The 16,662-nt window shown below is 39.9% G+C and overlaps 2 protein-coding genes across 4 annotated transcripts in view; one reads left to right on the top strand and one right to left on the bottom strand.

Moving 5' to 3' along the window:
• Window positions 1–4,963, bottom strand: part of TBC1D12 (TBC1 domain family member 12) — a 135,609-nt gene extending 130,646 nt beyond the window's left edge. The window contains exon 1 of the mRNA XM_053207708.1: window positions 4,800–4,963. Within this exon, the coding sequence (XP_053063683.1) occupies window positions 4,800–4,948 (149 nt within the window). The 5' untranslated portion in view covers window positions 4,949–4,963. The remainder of the gene's footprint in view (window positions 1–4,799) is intronic.
• NOC3L (NOC3 like DNA replication regulator) overlaps window positions 4,949–16,662 on the top strand; it is a 50,380-nt gene continuing 38,666 nt past the window's right edge. For all 3 annotated transcript variants that reach the window (XM_053207706.1, XM_053207704.1, XM_015061912.3), the window contains exons 1-8: window positions 4,949–5,106; window positions 5,850–6,057; window positions 9,113–9,245; window positions 10,054–10,211; window positions 10,816–10,869; window positions 12,838–12,968; window positions 14,782–14,943; window positions 15,121–15,214. In XM_053207706.1, the coding sequence (XP_053063681.1) occupies window positions 5,098–5,106; window positions 5,850–6,057; window positions 9,113–9,245; window positions 10,054–10,211; window positions 10,816–10,869; window positions 12,838–12,968; window positions 14,782–14,943; window positions 15,121–15,214 (949 nt within the window). In that variant the 5' untranslated portion in view covers window positions 4,949–5,097. The remainder of the gene's footprint in view (window positions 5,107–5,849; window positions 6,058–9,112; window positions 9,246–10,053; window positions 10,212–10,815; window positions 10,870–12,837; window positions 12,969–14,781; window positions 14,944–15,120; window positions 15,215–16,662) is intronic.

Here is a 16,662-nt window from a genome sequence, read left to right as displayed (position 1 = left end):
GTAACCAGAAGCATGGAATAGATTCTCCCTCAGTGCCCTAAAAAGGATCAGACTGTGCCAACACCTTTATTTCTAACTTTCAGCCTCTAGAACTGTGAGAGAATAGATTTCTGTTATGTCATACAACTTGTGGTACTTTGTTGTGGCAGCCCCAAGAAACTTATACACAAGGATTTGAGTGCAAGTGTTGTTGTTTCTAAGTAGGCTCCGTGCTCAGTGTGGAGCCCAACGCGGCGCTTGAATTCACCACCCTGAGAACAAGAGTTGGATGCTTAACCAACTAAGCCACATAGGCACCCCATCAAGTGGTTTATTTTAAAGAAGAGTCTAGTAACCATTGATAGAGGGATGGGGAAGTGAGACTGGGAAGAGGACAGTGAAAGAGTGGGCTGATGAGTAGGTTAGCTTTGCAAATGGAGCTCATTCCTTTTGTGGATCTCTGGGAGGCAATGTGGAAGATGCCTCAGAATCATCCTACCTCTGAGGAACGAGGACATTGACATATTGATTAGTATAAATATTGGTGTTATCAGTTTTCGATGGCTGTTATGACAAACTGTCACAACTTTGGTGGTTGAAAACAACAGAAATTTATTTTATTTTAAAGATTTTGTTTTTAAGGTATCTCTACCCAACGTGGGGCCCAAACTCACAATCCTGAGATCAAGAGTTCCATGTTCTACTGACTGAGCCAGCCAAGCATTCATAGAAATTCACTCTCTCAGGGGCGCCTGGGTGGCGCAGTCGGTTAAGCGTCCAACTTCAGCCAGGTCACGATCTCACAGTCCGTGAGTTCGAGCCCCGCGTCGGGCTCTGGGCTGATGGCTCAGAGCCTGGAGTCTGTTTCCGATTCTGTGTCTCCCTCTCTCTCTGCCCCTCCCCCGTTCATGCTCTGTCTCTCTCTGTCCCAAAAATAAATAAAAAACGTTGAAAAAAAATTAAAAAAAAAGAAAAAAAAAGAAATTCACTCTCTCACAAGTCTATAGGTCAGATACCATTATCACTGGAATCAAGCTGTCAGCAGGCTGCACTCTCTCTAGAGGAGCTAGGGGAGAATCTGTCCCCTTTCTGGTGGCTGGGGCATTTCTTGACTTGTGGCTACATCACTATAACCTCTGTAGTCACACTGCCTCTTCCTCTTTTGCCTGTGTGAAATCTCCCTCCTCCTATCATATACAGACACATGTGATTCCATTTAGGGCCTACTTGTATAGTGCAGGATAATCTACCCATCTCAAGATCCTTAATTACACCTTTGGCCATATAAGGTAATATTCACAGGTTTCAGGGATTAGGGCCTGATATCTTTGGAGGACATTTTTTAGCCTATCACGATTGTTAGATTTATCCTTCAACTTCAATTTGTCACTGGTTGAAGGCTGCTCTCAGGGGTATTCCTTAGCACTTCTGGCTTGCTTCGCGGGGGTCGTGAAAGTCTTCAGATGAAAAGTTGCGAGTACTTTTAAAGGACTTTTTTCCTGCATATGTGTAATAAGTGCTGAGAGGATGTTGGTGGGATACCAACGACATCTGCTATTTTGTATTTTATTTTTTGGTATTATTTTGTCTTTTAACAATTTTAACTGCATAATTAATCATTAATTGGAATTAGGGTTATTAACTATTTTAACATAATTTCCTGATAGACCACAATATGAATTGTTTGCATTACCCATGTGACCTTGCTTAGAAAATATCACCCCATCTATCTGAACTTTGTCCTTTCTACAAGGGTCCATTTAAGTACACATTGTTCTGTCATTTCTTCCCAAGCTTTCTGTTCTCTTTTACCATCTACACAATCTCTTCTATTAATCTTTACTTGGTCATGCATAACTATCTTTCTCAACTACACAAATATTTTTCTCAACTACATTTTGACATCGATGAAGGTAGAGGCCATGACATATATATTTTCAAATTCCTGATGCCTGAATTTTGGAGATATACATTTTTTATAATCTGTCACCAATTAGTAATTTCTCATAAGGAAATATGACACATCTACTTTGAGCCTAGTACGTGCTTTTAGTTTCTTCAAGGTCTCTTGTTACATCTTAGATGAATTATCTAAGAACACCAGAAGCCTTATTGTTCCATGTCCATTTAGTGACATTTTTCAAATCAGTCTGTTTATAGAAAATGGCTAAGAAAGCCCTGGCTTGTGTCCCATGATCTCTGGAATATTGGGATTCTAGCTGTGGGTAAATGAATGAAATAGGGAATATTGGATGGCATAGGCACAAGTTAAAAAAAAAGTAGTTTGGTTTTGAACATGGTGATTTGAAGCTCTATGGTTACTATGTGGAGATGTCCATAAGGAGGTAGCTATAACACTGAAGCTTGGAAGGAGAGGTATGGACTGGACAAATGGTTTGGAAATCTTTTTGCAATATGTAGATGGATGAGATCACATTGAAAAAGCAAGTAGAATGAGAAGTAGAAAAGTGGACCAAGAGCAGAACCCTGAGAATCACTTACATTGAAGAGGCATGAGGAAGAAGGAATGGAGGTGGGACGAGAACCTGAGGAAGAGGCTGGTAGAGGAGCAAAGACCATTGACACATTGTGGTGTGAGGAAGGAGAAATATGTAGCATCAAAGGCAGTGCTAAAAACGGTTAAGGGGCACCTGGGTGGCTCAGTCGGTTAAGCGTCAGACGTCCGGTCAGGTCATGATCTCACAGCTTGTGAGTTTAAGCCTCCTGTCGGGCTCTGTGCCGATAGCTCAGTCTGGAGCCTGCTTCAGATTCTGTGTGTCCCTCTCTCTCTGCCCCTTCCCTGCTTGTGCTCTCTCAAAAATAAACATCAAAAAAAAATTTTTTTTAAAGGTTAAGAAAAGTAAAAAGAAGTGATATGGTTTATTGCACACTTAAAAAAGAAAAACAATTTGGAGGTTCTTGGTGACCCTAAGGAGAGCAGTTTCAGTGGAATGTTATGGGCAGACCCAGATGGGTTCTTTACAGACTGCTCAAAAGGGCTCACAGGAATGTAAGTACAATCCCTGTAAAACTAGTTTGAGGTAGCCCAGTGACCTCCCTTAGCCCAAGTGTCCAGTAAATCTCTGCAAGATCCAAGAGGATCTAGAACCCAAATTGAGTTCAGCAGTGGATTGAGCTAATGGTAAATGACACAAACCTGAAGATGACAGAATTGAGAAACCATTAAGATTAAACTAGTAGGAATCATGTAAGCTTCCATTTTCAAGTTTGTGTAAAAATAATAGATTGCTCAAATTCCAGATGGGAGGGATTTAGCTTGGCAACAATTGCTTAAAAATGATCTAGGGATTCAAGTTGATTATAAACTTAAAATAGGTCAAGCATGTGATTTAATTCCTAAAAAAGCTAGCACAGACTTGGGCTGTAATAACAAAGGAGGAAGTGGAGACATCAGAATACCAGATTTTTGGAAGTAAGGACAAGCAGGGAAGGAGGAAAATGAAACTGTAATTAAATTAAAAGGAGATAGTCTGGGGCACCAGGTGGCTCAGTCAGTTGAGCGTCTAACTCTTGATTTCGGCTCAGGTCACGATCCCAGGATCATACGAGCCCCACATCAGGCTCTGCGGTAGGTGGGGAGCTTGCTTGAAATTTTCTCTCTCCCTCTCCCCCACTTGTGCACTCTAACTCTCTAAAAATATATATATAAATAAAAAAGAGATAAGTCATTAGGAAAAAAATATGGCAGAGATTTGAATATGTTAATAGGTTGAGGGGAAGAATCTAGTAGAGGGGGAACCGAGAAAGAAGGGATAATTAGTGATACAGGAGTCTGATAAAGTTGGAAGAAGCTGGTTTTGTACCTAAATGGGGATGCCTCACTTTTGGAGAGACTGGTGGAAAGCTGGAAGGATGGGAGTGATCAGAAGACAAATTGCTATGTGTGGGAAGGAATTCAGGCACTTGGGAAGAGCATAGGCTAATGTTTTCAATTTGCTCGATGAAGTAATACTCCAGTGGGACAGGCTCTGCTGTTTCTGAGAGTGTGTGGGGAAGGAGAGAGCACAACAGGGAAAACTGGTGAACTTGGAAGGGAGGGAAAGAAGAATTCCAGATAGAATGGGATTCTTGGTCTCTGAAGTGAGATCCAGAAATGGGCAGGTTCTTCTGGCTCTTTAGCACCACCATTCAACAGGGAGCTCAGACTTCTGAGCCTCTCCTCCATTTTCCCACCTGCCTTCGGACTGCGGGGCCGGGACTTTGTTGAGATGTCGCTCATACTTTATTCCTTTAAAAAATAGACTGAAGTGGAATTCTTTAATTTATTCAGGGGGAAAAAAAAAGCCTTTGAGAGACAAACATTCTGAAAAACATATTCTTGCAATACATAAATCTTCCTGGTAGAATTAATGACTGTTGGAATTCAAAAGCAGACTAAAATTTACGGAAAGGTAAGAGTTGTAAAATATGGAAATGCAGAGTCTCACCGATATACCTCTTTATCAGACAAGGGGTGAAATGAAGGCAAGAAATATTTGAAGATAAAATATCAAGAATTCGAGACTTTTGAGTTCCGGAAGGTCATGAGACGTCATTCGCCATTCCACAAATACGCCCAGAGGGCCCGTTGAGGGACAGGAATTACCCAAAAGAAATAAGGCTTTTTCGGCGCCCAAGCCTTGACGGAGGAAAACCAATTGCACAAGTATCTATGACAGAAGGATGAGGTAAGCTACGTGATGGTGGCACAACGTGCAGTAAGGTGATTAATAAAAATCAAGCCCCTTCGTTCTGAAGGGTGGAGCCCGACTCCTCCAAGACCGTAAAGGAAATCGGACGAGAGGATAAGAATCACAGACCTTGCGAAGTTCCCCCGGGGCCACCCGCCTTCTGCCAGGGCGTCGCTCAGGGACACTACCCATTCACGTGCGCTCTCGCCGGCGCGCCACCTACCCGGCGCCGCGAGAGGGCGCGCGGCTGAAGCTGGGTGCGGAAGTCCCGCCCCCATTTCCGGAGGCGGAGGATGGGGAGGAGCCAGCGGTAGCTTCCGCCTTGCGCAGTGTCCGGGTTTGGGCACGTGTGTTACCTTCTCGGGTTTTGTGGATTACCTTTATTCCCGGTGAAACTGCAGGGCCGGAACTCCCTTCATATTTAAGGATGAAGGCGGTGAGTGTCCTGAGAAGCCAGGTCTCCGCGGTTTAGGGCCCTTTTGGCTGACAATCTCTGCGTGATGTAGTTTTGGCGCGGGTTTTTGTTCTTCTGTTGGGGGCGGTGGCCTAGATTCGGGGCTCCCTTCTGGTTCTGTGTGCTGTCCCGGCTCTTAGATCTGGTGCTTCCTTCATTGCCCACTGTGCGCGTGGTTGGCTTCAGGGGGCCGCGATGAGACAGGCACGGAGCCTTGTTTCTGTAGGGTGTCGGACATTAAAGGGTTCTTCGAGACTATCTTTCGAATCCCTTATTTTACGGTTGAGAAACAGGGTTCTGCTCTCAGTGAGTTTATAATGTGTGTTATGGGACTCGACATGAGTCCCATTTTTTCTCCTAAAGGGTAAGGAGTTAGGAAAGTAAGTGATTTGCCCCGGTTTTAGAGAAAATGAGGGCTGAGATTTGGATTTCTGAATGAGGGGTTACCAGCAAATGTTGGAATCCAAAGACCCGAATTCTGTGTTTTCCTTTTTAGTTTAGGGGTCTTTGACAAGTCATATAATCTCAGCCTTAGCTTCTTAATCAGTAATTTGAAGGTAACATCAATCACTCCTTAACTAGGCTTTTGAAGGGGATACGTATGTTGGAGAACTTTGCAAAGAGTAAACCGATCTATGAATGTCACTTATTTTAAAGATAACATTTTGCTGTGAGTATGCAATTTAAATTTCTGGGTGTGCAGTACTCTTGTTACTGTTTTCTAGAGAAGAAATAAAAAGCAGATCCCAAGCTTTCGGAAGTTGCTGAAAACTAGTAAAGTGAAACTTGAAAACAAGCTAAAAAATAAGCAATTTAAACAACAAAGCACTCTCAAGAAGTACCGAAAAGAACAGAGGAAACTAAGGCAAGCTGTAAAAGATGCTGTGTCTAAGAAACCGATTCCACTGGAAGACCCAAGGGAAAAACAACCAGGTAATTGTGAAAGCATTCATGTACTGTAGTTTCCATTGAGTTTTTCTTTTTTTTTTAATTAAAAAAATTTTGTTTAATATTGGTTATATATTTTGGGAGAGAGAGAGAGAGAGCACAAACGGGGAAGAGGCAGAGAGCCGAGACAGTCTGAAGCAGGTTCCAGGCTCTGAGCTGTCAGCACAGAGCTGGTTGGGGGCCCAAACCTACTAGCTGTGAGATCTTGACCTGAGCCAAAGTCGGATGCTCAACTGACCGAACCATTCAGGCACCCCACTATTGATTTTTTCTAAAATGTTCTTCATAGAGGCACCTGGGTGGCTCAGTTGGTTAGGCGACCGACTACGGCTCAGGTCATGATCTCGCAGTTTGTAGGTTCAAGCCCCGCGTTGGGCTCTGTGCTGACAGCTCAGAGCCTGGAGCCTGCTTCGGATTCTGTGTCTCCCCTTTTGTCTACCCCTCCCCTGCTCACTCTCTGTCTCTCTCTGTGTTTCAATAATAAATGAACATTAAAAGAAAAAAAAAACAAATAAAATGTTTTTCATGAAACAACATTGCTTTCTAGTAACCGCTGTTGTTTTCAGATCTTCCTAAGAGTAGGTAAGGATAGTGGTCCTATATGCTTTATCAGTCCATTTGAGAAAACGTTTCAATATAGTATTCATTGTGAGAAGGAGATAGTCTCTGCTTGTAGTTTGTCTAGAAAGGAGATCAAGAAGACTTGGGAAAACAAGCAGATTAGCTGTGTAAATAAATGTTGGGGAGCATGCCAGTGCTGCCACTTTGCCATTCACTGGCAGTTAGCTAAGGTAAGAACATAGCTTTCTCTGGAGCATTCTTCACAGTGTTGCCAAAGTTCACTTAGTTTTCTAAACTTCTGACTTTCTTTTCATTTGGAAACTTGGAGTGAAATTGAGCTGTAACTGACAGGGTTATTCTTTTGTAAAATTATCCAAGAACTTCAAGTACTCAAAACAGGTAAGGAACATGGCCATTTTGAGTCAGACCAGTTGTTCTACAATGTTACTGGTACTTTCAGGGTATTCATATTTGAGTGTATCTGACTAGTCAGTCTTCCCATGTACATCTACATCTCATTCTCTTAATCCTGACCTATTTAGTTTGATCTTTTGGCTACATATTATTGTGATGTATAAAAGGTCATTGGGCTGGAAGTCAGGAAACTTGGGTTTCTCTCTCTCTCTCTCTCTTTTTTTTAAAGATTTTATTTTTAAGTAATCTCTATACCCAACGTAGGGCTTGAACTCAAAACCCCAAAATCAAGAGTCACATGCTCCCCTGACTGAGCCAGCCAGGTGCCCCTTGGGTTTTCTTAATTTTGTTACTAGGAAAGTGGCCTAAGTTAGTCACTTAATCTCCAGGTACTTCATCTGTTTAAAAAAAAAAAAAGCAATGGTTGAGTTAGATGCTTTTTAGGATCTCTTCTATCTAAATTTCAGTAGACTTTTAAAAATGTGTTAATAATTACATATAAAAAGAAAAATACTCATTTTTACATGTTGAGCATCTAAATGAAGTCTGTCAGGCAGTTGGGTATAGGAGTATAAGGTTCATGTGAAATATGTGGGCTAGAGAGAATAGCTTTGGCAATTATCTGCATATAGATGGTAATTGAAGACTGCGAAGACTGTGGAGACTGAGAACAAGAAAACCAAGAAAGAATTTTAAGGAATCCCAGCATTTAAGAAATGGGTGGAGGGGAGGGGTGCCTGGATGGCTCAGTTGGTTACACATCTGCTCAGGTCATGATGTCATGGTTCGGGAGTTGGAGCCTCCTGTCGGGCTCTGTGCTGACAGCTCGGAGCTTGGAGCCTGCTTCAGATTGTGTGTCTCCCTCTCTCTTTGCCCCTCCCCTGCTCACACTCCATCTCTCTCTCTCAAAAATAAATAAACATTAAAAAAAGGAAAGAAATGGGTGGAGGAATATGTAATGGGATTTGAGGAGGAGCCAGAGAATTAGGAAGAAAACCAGAACTGTATAGTGTCTTAGAAATCAGAAGAAGAGTGTTTCAAGAAAGAAGGACGGTCTTTATGTCCAACATCAAATACTCTACAAAATAGTTAATGTTGAAAAACAAGGTGAAAAGTATTGTGTATTGATGTTTTCACTTAATTGTAATTATAGGCTATCACCACATGTATGAGATGCTTATACCATTTGAATAAAAAGAAAAGTATATATTTATAAACTCATATTCACTATCACAGAATAAGATTTTAAGAAAATAAGTGGATTTTCCTTTGACCAATAGTCTTCCTGTTAGGAATCAACCTATGATTATATTTGAAAAAAATTGCCAAGAATGTATTTCCAAGCATGCTCATTGCAACATTATTAATAACAGCAAACAAAGAAATAAAAATGCCCCCATGATCAAAAATTGAAAATAAAATGTTCTCCCACAGGGAATTGTTAAATGACGTAGATGTTGTTTACCTATGGTGAAATACTATACAGGTGTTAAGACAGACAGTTTTATCTGTATGATCCACATAATCTACGTAACGAAGTAAAATTGACAAATTGCCCACTGGACCATGACTTCACCCATCTTAAAATGCTGATATAAAGAAGTTAACAGATTAGAGAATTTGAAGGGTAAGGGGGAGAGGGCTTCAATGACAGAATAAGGCAGGAGAAAGCAAGAAGGTGTGGGATGTGGCCTGTGGAGGGGGTGACTGAAGTGGAATGGAAATGAAAGTCATTGGGAATCAGAAGGAGGGAAACGGCTAAATCACTGGTTCTCCCATGCTCTGAAAGACATTGCAGAATGTGTGGAGGCATTTTAATTTTTGGTTATTACAGTGACCTGGGAAGGCTCCTGGCATTTAGATTTCAGGGATTGGAGATGCTAGGATTTTGCCTAGCTCAGGACTGTAAAACAAAGAACTGTCCTGCCCACTGTGTCATTAGTGCTTCCATTTAGAAACACTGGGCAAAGGTACTAGAAAAGCCTAAACTTTTCCTCTTGTTGACACAAAAACACAGAGTTCTGTGCTTCTAATAGTTGTTTCTGATTTTGTTGTATTGGAACAGGTAAAAGGATTGAGAGGGAAGAGGAGGAAGAAGAGGAAGCCCTTCCTTTAGATATGATGGATGAAGATGACTTACAGTTAATGAGAGACTTAGGACAAAGAGCATCTTTTCTAACAAGAGATCTTTCTTCTAGGTAATACTTCATTTAGATTATAATCATTCATGTCCTTTTAGTGTTAAAAACTTGGTTCTGGATTTTACGTAGGTGTTTAGTACAAGATGTTCAGCTCAGAACACAGTATTTGCAAAGAGTAAACCTTGTGACTTGGTTTATTTCCTAAATTAAGGAAGTTCATGAATAAAACAAACTGGCCTTATTTAGTGTATATCTTTATTTCTTTTTAGTCTGGATAGTAAAGTAGAGTGCACTGGGGAAGAATGCAGCTCTGTGTTTGGGGAATTGGCAGAACAGTCCTGAGTTCTTAATCCTTGTTGCCCTGTTAGGTAGGTTATTCCCATTTTATGTTATGTAAATGTTATTCCCATTTACAGAGGAAACTGATGCTTCCTGCAATCATAAGCAGTGGATCTGAAATTTAAACTTAGATCTTTCTAACTCTTCTAAGTCCATGTTATGGTCTGAAGGTTTTTGGGCAAGTAAAATAGCACGATACCACCCTTGGCTCTGTGGAATAGTCTTCAAAAAGAATCTGCTGTAACCCACTCGTTTGCATCTGAAGGAAAAAATTAGATCCAGTCATAGTTTGAGTCTCTGTGGTACGGTACTATACTATACAATAGTACTATGCTATACAATACAGTACTATACAATTCATTTATTCATTTTTTATTTGAGTGCCTGCTGTGTGCCTGGTCTAGGTGCTAATATCTGTATACCTCTTGGAGGTTTGGCTAGTAGTGTATTTTCTGTACTTCTCTACTGGTCTCTAGGTTCCATTTGTACATTAAAGCTGGAATTTTCTTTTCTTTTTTCCCTGCAGTGAACCTGTTCATGTCAAGAAACGAAAGCAAGAGCGTATTATAGAAAAATATGAAAAAATACCAAGAACTCTGCAAACTGCACCGGAGAAGGAACTGATTCACTTGCTTCCTATCAAGGATAAAAGTGGTATAATCCCACAGACCAGGGAGAAGCCAGGTGAATCTGATTAGCCAGTAGATTAGTAAAAATTATAGCTGCTTACTAATATTAACACAATTTTTTTTTTCAAGATTTAATTTTCTTTTTACTTTCACCCATACCTACAAAATAGGGGTAGCTGCAATTAGTCACAGAGCAAGCTTGAGGATTTTAGCCAGAAATACAGATGATTATCTCAGATGATGTCTATTGTACCATGAGTATAGCTGAAGCTACTATATTGAGGTGATTTTCTTTTCAGAGTTTTTTTCACCAAATACTATTGTTTCTAAAATTAGAGCATGTAATAGTCATCCTTTTTTAGCCTTTTTTTTTTTTTACCTGTATCTTTTTTTCTTACGAAATAAAACATAGGAAAGTCTAGAAATCAAAGTTGCAAAGTCATGTGGTTTATCACAAAAACACGCCCATATAACTACCATCCAGGCAAGAAATAAATGCTGCCAGCACCCAGAAACTTTCTTTGTGCTCCCCTAAATCACTAGTTGTTCCCTCCTCACGAAAGTAACTACTTTCCAGAGTTTTATGGTAATCTCTTTCCTTTGTAGTTTTATCGCTGAAGTAAATTGTCACATTTTTAATGCATGTATTTTCCATGTAGTTACTGACAATAACCAAGATGAAGAGGATGAAGAAGAGATGGAACTTGAGGAAGGTAATGATGTGTCTTTATAATTACTAAATTGTTAATTGAGAATTACAGTTTTTTGCTTAATAGTAAATATGACTCAATTTTAGAAAAAGTCTGGAACTGTACATTTTAGAGTACTGGTCATTTCAAAGTCATTTTGAACATTTTCCCACTTGTTGAAAGTCTCACCTTGTGGAATTTGATTCTTTGTTGCTCTTTATTGTGGAAAATTTTATGCAGTTATGTTTGTAATGTCTAGGCATGCATGAAGAGTCTCATAAGTGATTACTGTTTGAATCCTTTTTAATTTCAAGTGAAAGACCTGCCTATAAATAATTATGAACTTTTAGCTTTAAATTAGAAATGATTCTGTGGTATGAAACCATTTCACTTCTTTATTAGAGCAATTATCCTTATATATGTCGGCTTTAGGCCTTTGAATGTGGGTTTTCTAACAGCTAAGACCATTGCCATCAAAGTTAAACTGAAAGAACATATTTTATTGTTTGAAATTCTCTGTTTAGAATTTGTGATAGAACAAGCTGGTTAAATTTTACCTTTGCTTAGCAAACCTCACGTATAGTGTAAAGGAGATAACAGGTCAACTGTTTAACTGTTTTCAGTCACTCTTCGTAGGGTTACAGATTATGCTTGTGTGTTTGTTCAATCTAGTTCCCTAGGAATTTCTTTTCTAAAAGTGGACATATTTTCTGTAGTGCAGAGGACTGTATAGAGTTGAAAACAAGGCTGTACTTTTCTAAATTTTATTTTTTTTAATTAATATTTTTTTTAGAGAGAGTACAAGCATGGGAGAGGGACAGAGGGAGAGAGAAAGAGAGTCTTAAGCAGGCTCCATGCTCAGTGCAGAGTGCAACATGGGGCTTGATCCCATGACCCTGGAATCATGACCTGAGCTGAAATCAAGAGTTGGATGCCCAACTGACTGAGCCACCCAGGCGCCCTTCTGTACTTTTTTGAAAACTAAATCAGATTTCTTTTTCCTTTAATTAATAGGAATTATACATAGTAGTTAAGAATATGGGCTCTCATGGGGCGCCTGGGTGGCTCAGTCAGTTAGGGTCTGACTTCAGTCCAGGTCACGATCTCACAGCTCTGTGCTGACAGCTTGGAGCCTGCTTCATATTCTGTGTCTCCATCTCTCTCTCTCTCTCTCTCTCTCTCTCTCTCTCTCTCTCTCTTTCTCTTTCTCTCCCCCCCTCCCCCCACTCACTCATGCTCTATCTCTCCTTCAAAAAAAAAAAAATGGGGCGGTTGGGTGGCTCTGTTGGTTGAGCATCCGATTTTGGCTCAGGTCATGATCTCACGATTCATGGGTTCGAGCCCTGCATCAGGCTTTGTGCTGACAGCTCAGAGCCTGGAGCCTTCCTTCTTCAGATTCTGTGTCTCCCTCTCTCTCTGCCCCTCCCCTGATCGTACTCTCTCAAAAACAAATAAACATAAAAAAAAATAATAAATTAAAAAAAAAAAAGAATATGGGCTCTCTAGTCAGACCACCGGGTTTGAATTCCATTTCTGCCAGGTTTATGAGTATAAGCAAATTACTGTCCCTTTGCCTCATTTTCTGTGTACAGAATGGGTATGATGATTGTACCTGCCTCATAAACTTTTTTTAAGGTTTATTTATTTATTTTGAGAGAGAGCGTATGTGGATAAGGGGCAGAGAGAGAGGGAGAGAGAGAGTGAGTTCCAGGCAGTCTCTGCAGTGCAGAGCCAGACACGAAGCTCAAACTCACAAACCATGAGATCATGACCTGAGCTGAAACCAAGAGTTGGTTGCTTAACTGACTGAGCCACCCAGGCGCCCCGCCTCATAGTATTTTTGAGAGGATATGTAGTAATCTTGGCCCATGGCAAGTGTCCAATAAAAGTTATCATTATTATTGTGTATTACTATAAGAGAATCACTCCGTTGATGAACTTTCTTGGGTACTTGTAAATAAATGTTTAAGAGGGAAGCCTAATTTGTTTCAGAGATCATTGAAGATCCCATTCGAGAACTGACATTAGAAGAACATTTAATTGAGAGAAGGAAGAAACTACAGGAGAAGAAAATGCATATTGCAGCCTTGGCGTCTGCCATATTATCAGACCCAGAAAGTAATGTAAGTAGTGTTCATTTCTTTGGGCTTTTCATGTTAGATATGTTGTAAATATCTAATATCTTAAGATCCCTTTATTACCTGTAAGCACACACAAGAAGGGAAAGCATTAAAACACCGTGACTGCTGTGGTGCCTGCTTGGCTCAGTCAGTTAAGCATCCGACTTTGGCTCAGGACATGATCTCACGGTCTGTGCCGACAGCTCAGAGCCTGGAGCCTGCTTCAGATTCTGTGTTTCCCTCTCTTTCTGCCCCTGCCTCGCTCATGATTTGTCTCATTGTCTGTCTCTCTCAAAAATAAACATAAAAACAAAAAACACCACGGGGACTGAGGTGTAGAATAAGAGTAGGCAGAACTTTAGACTAATCCTACATCTGAACCTAATTTTTTCTGTAATCTTAGAAAAGCCACAAACTCTCTGAGTCTTATTTTCCTCCTCTCTAAATGAAGATATGGGGCTTAATATTGTAACTCTTAAAGTGGTACATGTAAAAATGAATTGGATGAGGGAGAAGGAACCTACTTGCAAATTTGTTTGACTGATTGGTAGAACTTGTAATAAGGAACATGCCTCACAAAAGTCAGGGAGATTAGTTCAGGAGTACTTGAAGTGGAAAATATTTTAGGTGAAATAGACCAGAGAGTTACAATGAATTATCAGTGGGCCATGGGAACAGTGGTGACGATGGTCATAGTTATAACATATGGACTCAAGAAACCTTGAGTACTGTTAGACTTTGGGTAAATCCTTTTACCCAAGACTCGTTTTCTTCATCTCTAAAAAGAAGATGGTACCTATTTTAAAACTTTGTTGTGAGGTTGAAATAATCAAATATACGTGAAGTCATGTAAAGTGGTACTATTATTCCTGTTATATTGGAGTCCCCAGCATCCTACTGTGAATTTGTTTATTGAACAATAAAGTAGATTATTTCCATTTGTAGCAAAAAATCTTCCATCTGGTTACATTTTGGAGTAGTACTTGTTTTTCTTTAAAAAAGTTGGGGGAAGACCTGGAGCAGAAATGGGGATGGAAATTTGGAATATTTCTCACCTGCATGCTCTCATTTCATCATTATAAAACCATAAAGACAAGAACTGTTGATCTTATTTTACAGCTGAAAAATTGCATCTTAAAAAATTCAAGTGATTTGTTACAATTTTAAGAGGTGCTGGATTGGAACCTGGGTCTTCCAGGTCTGGAGCCCCACACTCACACAAGTTAGGGATAGCAAATAGGTAGTAGCATATGTATCCTACTCCCTGCTGTGGCAGTCATTGCTAACCAAACAATGCTGCTTGTCAAGGTATCCAGCAGGCAATAGTAGTTTAGCAAAGCAAGCACATTCATTGAAACCAAGTTTTTACTTCTGTATTACTTCATACAAATGATTTTTGAAAGGGTCTTGTTGAAGCTGAAGTTAATGTGGACACATTATCTTTAATTCCTGATTAATTTGTGTAGATGTGATTAATATATTTGGTGTGTAACATTTTAATTTTTTTCAAAAGGTGTTTTTAGGGAAACAGGACATACGCTTTAAGAAAACCCAATGAAAGAATTTCAAAGAATAGGCAAATAAATATAAACTATTTTTTAAGTCTGTCTCTTCTAACTACTTAACAAAAGTACGATTAGCCTTAGTGATTTATCTTTTGGTAATGTGAACAGTATCTGGAGTTGCGTATGGCTTGACTAGACCCCATGAGTCATTGTGTGGATTCTACTTGTTGTGCCAGATATGAGGTTGTTGTCTTTTGTTCATAATTGTTTTGCTATGGTTACTCTGACCTTATAAGTTATTTCTTTAACAGATTAAAAAATTGAAAGAATTACGTTCCATGCTGATGGAACAGGATCCTGATGTGGCTGTTACTGTTCGAAAATTGGTGATAGTTTCCCTGATGGAGTTATTTAAAGATATTACTCCTTCATATAAAATACGACCCCTCACAGAGGCAGAGAAATCTACCAAGGTAATGCTGGATACAATTACTGCACAAAATAAGCTGGACGTTTTGGGGAGCTGGAGATGGGAGAAATTGTTTTGTTTTTATAGGACTGGGTACATACCAGGCATTCACGTTTTGTGCTAATTTAAGGATTTTAATATCTTGATTTTAAAAAATGATTGGTCTTTTTGGTCTTTTCAGATTCGCAAAGAAACCCAAAAGTTAAGAGAATTTGAAGAAGGCCTGGTTAGCCAATATAAATTTTATTTGGAAAATCTGGAGCAAATGATTAAAGGTATGTTAATTTTATTTTTTAATTTTTAAAATTACATCCCAATTAGCATATAGTGCAACAGTGATTTCAGGAGTAGATTCCTTAATGCCCCTTACCCATTTAGCCCATCCTGCCTCCCACAACCCCTCCAGTAACCCTCAGTTTGTTCTCCATATTTATGAGTCTCTTCTATTTTGTCCCCCTCCCTGTTTTTATGTTATTTTTGTTTTCCTTATGTTCATCTGTTTTGTCTTTTAAAGTCCTCATATGAGTGAAGTCATATGATTTTTGTCTGACTAATTTCACTTAGCATAATACCCTCCGGTTCCATCCACGTAGTTGCAAATGGCAAGATTTCATTCTTTTTGATTGCCGAGTAATACTCCATTGTGTGGATAGATAGATAGATATGCCACATCTTCTTTATCCATTCATCCATCGACGGACATTTGGGCTCTTTCCATACTTTGGCTATTGTTGATAGTGCTGCTATAAACATGGGGGTACATGTGTACCTTTGAAACAGCACACCTGTATCCCTTGGATAGATGCCTAGTAGTGCGGTTGCTGGGTCATAGGGTAGTTCTATTTTTAGTTTTTTGAGGAACCTCCATACTGTTTTCCAGAGTGGCTGCACCAGCTTGCATTCCCAAAACATATTTTTAAAGTATGTAACATACTAAGCTTTGTTCAGGAAGGTAAGTTCTATATTCTGTGCTCTGTGGTGAGAGTCACTGTAGTGTATTGTCAAGAGCAGAGTCTAGAGTCTGATTTCTTGGGTTCAAATCCAGGCTCACTACTTGTTACCCATGTCATGGGCAGATCACTTAATCTCTGTGCTTCTGTTTTTCTGTTTATAAAATGGGAATAATAGTACTTCATAGGGTTGTTGTGAGAAGTAATTTATTACTAAAAGGTGCTTTGAGCTGTGCCTGGCCTGTAAAGGCACTGTATTTGATCAGCTATTAGCGTTATTGTTGCTGCAGTCCTTTCCCTAGTGTTACAGGTTTTTTTTGAATTTGCGAATGGTTGGAATTTATTCTGCTGGCTTTTATTTGGAGAGGGTAGTTAGGGGAGAAGGGTGACTTGGAAGTTGGTGAAATTAGTGCCTTGAAAATGGACTTAGAGGTCAGTCATACTGGATGATAAACTCTTCCCTCAAACCCTTATTCTCTTTCTCTTCAGAAAAGGAAGGGCATAGGAAAAATTGGAGCATGAATGGAGAAGGAATTCGGTTGCCTAGGCCAGGTGCTTTCACTTGAGTCATTTGGGCTCCTTCACTCAGTGCTGGGCCTACAGATCACCCCGATGCTGTCACAGCTGGAATGGGACTACTGGATCCTGTTGGCCCAGTAAGGACCGGGAGTGTAGTGGAAGTAGGGGAGGGTGCCATAGATGTTGGTTCTATGCTCTGGCAGCCCAGCTGGAGCCTACTTAATAGCATATATTGTAAGGCCTGGGAACTTTAT

Source organism: Acinonyx jubatus, chromosome D2, assembly GCF_027475565.1.
Source record: "Acinonyx jubatus isolate Ajub_Pintada_27869175 chromosome D2, VMU_Ajub_asm_v1.0, whole genome shotgun sequence".
Classification (NCBI taxonomy): Eukaryota; Metazoa; Chordata; class Mammalia; order Carnivora; family Felidae; genus Acinonyx; species Acinonyx jubatus.
Note: the sequence above shows the minus strand (reverse complement) of the source record. Positions and strands in the feature narration are given on the sequence as shown.